The following is a 10035-nucleotide window of genomic DNA, read 5'->3' as shown; positions in this document are numbered from 1 at the left end:
TTCAATGGTTACCCTTCTCTAGGGTACATTTATTGAAGGGATAAAAAAATCAAGCCTCACGCACAGACACTTTGGCATGCTTGTTATGCATTTTCATTTCCAGATGTATTTCCGGAAACATTATTTCCATGAATCTATTACCACTTTGCCATCTTATTTATAAATACAAATTTTGTATGGAGAATGTAATACATAAAACTGATAATTGACTTAAAATACATGTTAATCAAGATTTTGATCTTTTAGATAAATTCAGATACTGAAATAAAAATTTTTTCATACCTAAATCTTGATTTAATTTTGATACTGTCATATACAATTATATTTTAATTATGCAAGATTCTAAGTATTTAATTATATAATAAAGTAGATCCATACTTCCAGCTGATACATCCAAAGATGTAAAAAGATAAATACTTTTATTTAAAATCTACACACAATTCAGATTCCATGTGTTGTAGACTACATAAATCTTTCAGCAAAGACAAAAGACTTTAGTAAGTAGTACAAAACATTGATTGAGGCCAATGAAATGAAGTTTAGGCATTTTTTCCCAATCAATTTTTGAAGAAAATGTGTGCACATAATGGTCACTTCATTTAAAAAAAATCAGTAAAATAAAAAACTGAAACACAGTGAGAAAAAATGCTTAAAATATTTTAAATATAAGTGAAATACCAAGATATGGACTTTCTGACATTGTGTGGGGGACTGTTACACTAATGGTAAATGTCACAATCAATTTAATAAGACCTCTCTTTTGTTATAATAATATCTTGAAAAAGAGAATAAAAACTAACAGAATCTTAAAATATATATAAAAACAAAAAGGTCCCTATGATCCATGGTAGATTTATTAAAACCAGTGACAGTGTGTTATTCACTAGTGTCTTCTCTGGAAACAATTCCAATAGATGCTGTGTTTTAGATTTCTCAGAAAAGACTGATGGTTATCAATACAAATTTATAATGCTTAATTTGACTCTATGTAATAAAAGAAATTTTCTAAAAGAATCACTAAATTACTTGGAATATAGCCACTAAGTTTTCGAAGGAACAATATCAGATTTATGCTATCTGAATATTCAGTAATTGATAAACCACTGGCAAATCTATAATAAGTACAGGAAACTCATTGAGAATTAGCATATTTGTTCTGCTAATTCTGGTATTTTTGTTGAAAGTAAAGTACATAGTTTTATTGTTTGAGCCTGTATTTCATTTTTTATAAAGGCTTTTATGTATTAAAAATCCAAGTAGTGTCTTGAATCTAGATTTGGAAAGATAGATAATAAAAGAACTTTCTTATTCATATAGAGTGATAGAAACTGCCAAATATGTGCTTTCAATTGTATCATAATAAAAACATCACTCTTGAATACTAGCTTTATCCCCTTTTCATTTACTATCCTTTGAAAAATCAAACTTGGTTTTTAATTTGTTCATCCATAATGGAGACTTCTGATTCAGCTGGAACAAAGGAGAACCAAAGGAATCCCCAATAGGATGGGAAAAGAAGTTCTTGATGCTATGTTTTACCTCAGCTTGCTTGCCAACACCCACTACAATCAACTTGCCATCTTCTAATCCTACAAGAATATGGCTGTATTCTTTGGTTACACAAACACAGTGGATAGGCATTCGCATGGCTAATGGGTTCAGGCTGAGATTCAAACTAGAAGAGAAATAAAACACACACACATAATTACATGGATACATTAATAGATTCAGAGAATTTTGTAACTGGAAGATAACCTAATGATCATCTGATTCTGCATTCTAATTTTACAGATGTGTAATGTAGATTCAGGAAGCCTGAATGGCTCACACAAGGGCCCACATAATAGCATTACTTAAAATACATATTTTTTTTCTATTCTCAACATCTGTTTTTCTTCCAACCATATATATAATCTCTCACTAAATGATTTTTACCTTGTTGATTAAAAAGTGACAGTAGGACAAAAAGGGCAAAAGTTCATAAAGTGTGTGCATGTTGGGGGGTAAGGTTGATAAAACTGTTCTATCTGCCTTGTCTTAGAAGACGTAATATATAAATATATAATATAAAACATAATAAATATCTAAAAATATGATATAAAAACATGACATAATACTCAATTATGGAAAATGTCCATGGCTTTTAGGATTAGAAAACAAAGAATCCTCTGATGTACACACTATGTTTGGACTAACCTGCTAAAAGATCTCACTCATTTTTAGAATCTGGCATTCTCTCTTTTTTTTTTTCTCCTTACCACTGATCTGGGATTCTCTTAACAATATCGTAAAAGAAAATGTTGGAAAGATACAACTCAAACAGGAACTCAGTGCTTTACTGCTGGAGAATGACAAAATTGAGAAGAGAATTACAAAAATAGGGAAAGGATGTTGGTACAGAAGTGATTCTGATGTGAATGTGGTAAGAGAAAACACCCTGGAATCAGGAAATGATTTAAAAGAAAGGTTTGGGAGGGGCCAAGATAGTCTCAGGAATACAAATATTAACATAAACCACAATAAATTTTTTAAAAATGGAAGAAAAGAATGTATTTGGGCATACAAGGAATAATAGTGCTTTGTGTATATAAGTTAGCAAATATGAAGAATATAAAACTTAAAAATATATCCACTACTTAAACATTCTTTTCCTTCATTGGTTTAAATAACAAGACTCCCCACCAATTTTACACATACATATACACAATCGTGAACAGATACCTTAGCCTTAAAAATACTTTAGTTTGTTTTACCACAATTAAAAAAAATTTTAAGCCCTAACTGTAGTTTGTAAAAATTCAAACTATAATTGAACAAATTTCCAAATCCATAATCCGGTTTGGCACCATGAAAATTCTTTTTCTGGCTTTTAAAATTTTACTGTGGTAAAATACATGTAACATAAAATTTCCTACATTTTTAAAATGTACGTCTATATTTCATTTACTTATCCAGAAATACTTCAGCTTCCCAAATTTTTTTCAGAGTTGCCAAAAATGACATGTTCATAATAAATGATAAACCAAAAGATTAGAAATCTTTGATTGCTGATTTCTACTCTAGGCTGAAGATCAAGAGTTGCATGTTCCACTCAATGAGCCAGTGAGGTGCCCCTATTACCACCTTTTCTTAAGTGAGACTTCAATGATTCTTATTATTTACCTGTGGAGATCTCTTATGGACAGGAAGCCTTGTAAACTGCCCATGATAATATGTTCTCCAGTGATACATATATCTGATACTTGTTCTGTCAGGACTTGGGACCCTAGATGCTTGCCATTTACAGAAAACAGATGTAATGCATTCTTATCCTGTAAAGATTAGGTGAAGAAAATTTAATGATCTCAAACGAAAATGGAGTTTTAATACTGACAAAACTGTGACTATAACAGAATAACTACTGGATTTAAAATTTTGGAATAAACATATAGTTATGTTTAAAGAGAAAGTGTGTAGACAATATTATTAAAGTGATTTTAAATGAGAAGTAATAATTATATATTTTAAGAAAATATTTAAATAAATAATTGCCAAGTAAATAAATACTAAACAGGGACTCTGATCTGTCCAAAAGAATGAAAATCTCATCCAGTCTAAAAAACCCCACAATACATTTTTTTAAACCCCACATTCTTAACACAGAACAAAAAAATTCTCTTAACTTTTTTTAAAGCTTCAGTTCTTTTTTTTTAAATTTTATTGTTATGTTAATCACCATACATTACATCATTACTTCTTGATGTAGTGTTCCATGATTCATTGTTTGTGCATAACACCCAGTGCTCCATGCAGAATGTGCCCTCTTTAATACCCATCACCAGGCTAACCCATCCCCCCACTCTCCTCCCCTCTAGAACCCTCAGTTTGTTTTTCAGAGTCCATCGTCTCTCATGGTTAGGGTACGTGCTATGGTGAGCGCTGTGAATTGTGCTGTTGAATCACAGATCTGTACTTCTGAAACAAATAAAGCTACAGCTCTTTTTAAATTTTTATTTATTTTAAGTTATCTCTATGCCCAATGTAGGACTTGAACTCATAAACCCTGAGATCAAGAGTCTCATGCTCTATCAACTGAGCTACCCAAGATTCTGTTAAATTTTTTTTAAAGATTAACTTTTTTGAGAGAGAGAGAGAATGCGTGTGCACATGGGCATGCAAGCAGGGGAGGGGCAGAAAGAGAAAGAGAGAGAGAGAGAATTCCAAGCAGACTCCCCACTCAGCGGGGAATCCAATGCAGGGTTCAATCCCACGACCCTGAGATCATGACCTGAGCTAAAATCAAGAGTCAGATGCTTAACTGACTGAGCCACCCAGGTCCAATTCTCTAATTTTTATTTATTTATTTAAAAATTTTTTTAAAGATTTTATTTATTTATTTGAGAGAGAGAGAGAGAGATAAGACAGAGGGGGCATAAGCTGGGTGAGGGGCAGAAGGAGAGGGACAAGCAGACTCCCTGCTGAGTAGGAAGCCCAACTTGGGGCTCGATCCCAGAACCCCAGGATCATGACCTTAACTGACTGAGCACCAGGCGCCCCACTGATGCTCTAATTTTTAAAAAGCTTTATCATGGAAAGAAAGAGAACATAATTCATGGCTTATTTATACCCAGCGTGTACAAGAAGAATTTAATTTGGTTATAATTTCCACTTAAGCTTCTTAAGTCCCACATAACCAGAAATTCTTTTTGAAATCAGTTATTATATGGTCAATAGAAATCCCTAAAACAAAATATAAACATGAGGCCAAGACTGTGATAGGGGTCCATTTAATGGTAAGGAATGAACAAACTGAAAGATAAAAGGAAAATATCCTTTTCAAAAAAATGGTGTTCTTCATCAAAATGCCTCATATATACAGTATGATATGGAAAGGAAAAGACAGGGTTATAGTCTAGTCCTACTGCATGTAACTGTTATATATATATATAATACCTTGAGATTGGTCTTTTCTTCAACGCTGGAATAGATGACAATATGTCCTTCCCAGGATATAGCCAAATTAGGAATAGTCAGGAGCAGAGAACTCTCACAAGGTGGCCGTAAAGTCCTCATGTATTGACCTTTCTGAATGGTATGTATAATCACAGTGCCATCCTACACACAGATAATATCAGAACATGAAAAAGAGAACAACAAAAAAGAAGGCCAGATAAATAAATACGGGAAAGGAACTCAGAAAATGATTATTCTACCACGGACACATGTATCTTAGGAAAAATTCCAATCTTGAAATCTGAAATAGTATTCTATTTTATTTTTATTTTCTTAAAGATTTCATCTATTTGTCAGTGAAAGAGAGTACGAGCAGGGGGATCGGCAGGAAGAGGGAGAAGCAGGCTCCCCACTGAGCAAGGAGCCAGATGTGAGACTTGATCCCAGGACCCCGGGATCATGACCTGAGCCAAAGGCAGACGCTTAACTGACTGAGCCATCCAGGCGTCCCTTGAAATAGTATTTTATTTCATAAGATGCCCTCTTTCCTTAACTAATAAGACCAGTAAAATACCAAAATAGAATCCAGTCTCTTTAAGTTTCTTCTTTCCGTGTTATGCTACTTCTGCAAAGTCCTACACAAATAAAGAATTCCTATACTTTTACCAGTCCACCTAGAAAAAAATTTATCATTCTAATTTTAACACATGTGCCTCCAAAGCAAGCATGAGAATATTTAAATATAAATATTGTTTCTCAATTTGTAGAAAAAATTAGCAGTTTTTAAAGATTTATTTATTTATATTTAGAGAGGGGGGGCAGAGGGGCGGAGGGAGAGAATCTCAAGCAGACTCCCCGCTGAGCACGGAGCCCAAGGTGGGGCTCAATCTCATGACCCTGAGATCATGGCCTGAGCCGAAATCAAGAGTTGGATGCTTAACCGACTGAGCCATCCAGGTGCCCTGAAAATTAGCATTTCTTAAAGGTGAAATCTTACCCTTGATCCTGACACTGCCATGTCTAGTTCAGTGCTGATGCCAACACTCAATACCTCATCAGTGTGTCCATACAGAATCTGAAAGGGTTTAGACGCTAAGCCCACAGGAATACCTCCCTAATGTTAAAAGAGAAGCAAAGGTTAATTTTCTAGTAGGTTATTTTCTGCAAAAAGGTTTATACTATATTTAAATTGTCTAATCACAAAGTAACATTGCAACTAGTTCTTACCACAGCATCTATTCATAACAGGACTCATTCTTATGTTCCTCCTTGGATTCTCAAATTATTCTCAGTCTTTTGAAGCTCTAAAACTTAATCTGAATAGTTCCAAAGTTGCTTGCTTTGGATTAATTCTAACAGGTATATTATTTGTCCTTCCTTTATTACAAACAAACTTCATATTCTTTCTGAATACTTTTTTTTTTGGTTGACATAAGATGTTAGGTATACAACAATGATTCAACAATTCTATAAATTACACACTGCTGACCATGGTAAGTGTAGTTATCATCTGTCACCATACAATGTTATTATATTAGCTATGTTCCCTATGCTGTATTTCTGTGACTTATTTTATAGAATTTAATTATTTTAAATCTTTATTTCATATTAATAATTTGATATTCAGCCACATCAAATCTGTTGCTTACTGTTTCTACTTTTGAGTTTATTATATTCATAATGATATTGGTTTTAATATTGGTTTGATTCTTCTGCATTCTTTTCATCTTATTTTAAGATTTATTTTTACTTTAGAGAGAAAGAGAGCACACACGCATGAGCGAGTGGGGGGGGGGGGAGAGCTATGCACGCAGAGCTCCATCCCACAACCCGGAGACCACGACCTGAGCCGAAATCAAGAGTCAGTCCCTTGGCCTACTGAGCCACCCAGGTGCCACTCCTTTTCATCTTTTTTTTTTTTTTTTTAATTTATTTGAGACAGAGTGAGTGAGAGAGCATGAGCAGGGGCAGAGGGAGAAGGAGAAGCAGACTCCCCACTGAGCAGGGATCCTGACATGGGGCTCGATCCCAGCTGGGATCGTGACCTGAGCTGAAGGCAAGACGCTAAACCAACTGAGCCACCCAGGCACCTCTCCTTTTCATCTTACTATGCCACTATATAATTTCATCTTTGAGGTCCTTAAGCCTGTTTTACTGAATTGATATTCTTATGTTCTTCTAATAGCACAATTTTATTGCAGGGAATCTCTCTACACTTGAGTTGCTGTCTTCACCTGTTTTTAGCATGTTTTGTTTGTACATTACTTTCTATGATATAGAATGAGTAGTTGCCATGGTATTTGTTTATAATTATCCTAGATAACTCTGGATAGGTAGATAACATTTACCTGTGCTATATAATGTAGATGAATTCCCATCAATACTCCTATCTGGGACACATTTGTCTTCCTCTAAGATTGTCAATCTGAATGCTTCGTGTACTTTAATTTATAAAAATCAGGTAATTCCTATATTATTTAAGCATTTCAAATTACAGAGAAAGATGGACCCTTCTCAAAATCATTTTATAAAGTTTGCATATCCCTACACTAAATATGGCAAAGACAAAACAAATACAGATTTATTTCACATATGAGTAGAGAAATACAGTACTAGCAAATATAATTCTGTAGTAAAATATAATACGTTGTGAATTATATGGGTTTATTATAGGAATTCAAGACTGGTTCAAACCTAGGAGACTTTTCAACGTAATACATTAAGAAAAAGAGAAAAGCTATGAATAAAAAAAAGGAAAAGAAACTGAAAAATAGCTGAAAAGGACATTATGGGAACTACTGACAAAATCAGAACATGAACTGTGGATTAGATAATTTGTATTGTATATTGTATAAATGTTAAGTGCTCTGATTTTAATAACGGTGGTTATATATAAAAAAGACTTGTTCTTAGAAAATACACACTGAAGCGTTTGGGGGGTAAAGGAACATAATATCTACAACCTTTTTTTCTTTAAGATTTTATTTTTAAGTAATCTATACCCAATATGGGGCTCCAACTCACAACCCCGAGATCAAGAGTTGCATGCTCTACCGACTGAGCCAGCCAGGTGCCCCTACAACGTTTAAATTGCTCCCCCCGCAAAAAAAGATGCTGTGAGAAAGACATCAGAAGAGAATAACACAAATGCAAAACTGTAGTATTTTTGTACTGAAATTTTACTAAAAAGCTACCAAAAGAAAAAAAAAAACAGAAGCTAACTACTTAAATATAAAAAAAACACAACCCAACAACAATGTATAATGCAATACAACAGCAAATGCTACACTAAATGGCACAACAGTGAAGGCACTTTCATCAAAATCAGACATAAGACAGGGATGCTCACTATAATTTTTTTACCCTACTGCATTAGGTAATAATGTAACAAGATAAGAATATGAGATCATTAGTATACTGGAAAAGATAAATCCACCTTTATTTTCATTGTAAGATTGTGTATCTATTTTTGGAAAATCTAAGAAATACTAATAATTATAAGAACTGGATAAAAAGATTTCGTAAACCAATTAGATAACTGTATAGAAATCAATAGGTTTTTTTTACAGTAACCATAATCAATTAGAAGTAAAAATGATTTTTAAAAATTCCACCAAAATATTATAATTACAAATAAACATTAAAAAGTACAGAACCTAATAGAAAAAAATTACTAAAAGATTTTATTGAAGAACATTAAAAAAAGAACTGAAATAAATATGGAAAGACATTTTCTATTTCTGGGAAGGCATAATTATAAAAATGTCAACCCATACCAAATTAACATATAAATTAAATATAATTTCATCAAGACTAAAATGGAGTTTTTGAGGAATATATGGTTAAAATATTTTTAAAGTTCATATGGAAGAATAAACACTAATATAAGATAGCTGAGAACATTTTTTATAAGGCAACACAGTGAAAAATTAGTTTTACCAAATATTAAACTACTAAAATAAAAACATCTTGGTGTTGCCATAGAAATAAGTTAAGTGTAAAAATATGGGGAATCTAGAAAAAGATCCAATCCATTGGGTAATCATTTATGCTGGCATAAATGACTTCTCACCCAGAAGTAAACAAAATCATATATTTTAACATTCTATATTATTAAACATATATTATATACTCTCTCTATATTCTATCATATATATCTATATAGTATATATCTAATACTCTTATTCTATATTAAAAATTATAGAAAAGTTAATTACCAATGGATTAAAGATTAAAATGTAAAAGAAATAAAGCAAGAAAAATATTACAAGAAAATTTTTAGATAATTATTTTAATAAATTTGGAGAAGAAAGCCTGTTAAGCAAAGTAGAAAACCTAAAAGCCATAAAGAAAAAAGACACTTCCTTGAAGCAACATTATAATGAGAGTACAACACAGTTGATAAAAATGATAAATCTGTAATTTTTAGTAGTCCCACCAAAAAGGAAGACAATGTGTAACTACCTGTTGTGTGATTTGCCATATCATACATGTAGTGTCTCTGGAACCAGAAATCAAATGTATTCCACAGTAATCTGTAGCTAAACAAGTCACAATATCTGTAAGAAAAAAGGAATTACAAAGAATGAAAACGGTGGGGTTTTGCAGGAATAGAACTATAAGGGCAATTTTAGTTTATGTTCCATTACTCAATCAGTTGTTTAGCAGGAGAAATCTAAGAATGGCAATGGGAAAAGCACTGGAAAAGGGTGACACAGGAAAGAAGCAGTATTTTTTTTTAAAGATTTTATTTTTAGGGCGCCTGGGTGTACATGCCCCGACCCCAAATTTTGGCTCAGGTTGTGATCTCAGAGTTGTGAGATCAGGCTCTGAATTGGGCTCGTGCTCAGCAAGGGGTATGCTTGGAATTCTCTCTCTCCCTCTGCCACTCCACCCTTCCCCCTCTCTAAAATAAATAAATAAAATCTTAAAAAAAAAACAAATATGTTAAAGATTTTATTTTTAAGTAATCTCCACACTCAATGTGGGGCTCAAACTTACAACCCTGAGATCAAGAGTTACATGCTCCACCACCTGAGCCAGGTGCCCCAGGAAAGCAGGAGTATTAAACTCAAGTGGGAGAGTTTTCTTTGAGGCCACCCT

General features: G+C 33.1%; 1 protein-coding gene across 1 annotated transcript in view; it reads right to left on the bottom strand.

Moving 5' to 3' along the window:
- The window catches only part of NBEAL1 (neurobeachin like 1), a 197233-nt gene that overhangs the window by 7978 nt on the left and 179220 nt on the right, over positions 1–10035 (bottom strand). The window contains 5 exon segments of the mRNA XM_027589436.2: positions 1540–1675; positions 3163–3311; positions 4933–5094; positions 5930–6046; positions 9397–9491. Of these exon segments, the coding sequence (XP_027445237.2) occupies positions 1540–1675; positions 3163–3311; positions 4933–5094; positions 5930–6046; positions 9397–9491 (659 nt within the window).

The sequence above is a fragment of the Zalophus californianus genome, chromosome 3, assembly GCF_009762305.2.
Source record: "Zalophus californianus isolate mZalCal1 chromosome 3, mZalCal1.pri.v2, whole genome shotgun sequence".
Lineage (NCBI taxonomy): Eukaryota > Metazoa > Chordata > Mammalia > Carnivora > Otariidae > Zalophus > Zalophus californianus.
This window is presented reverse-complemented; position numbering and strand designations above follow the sequence as displayed.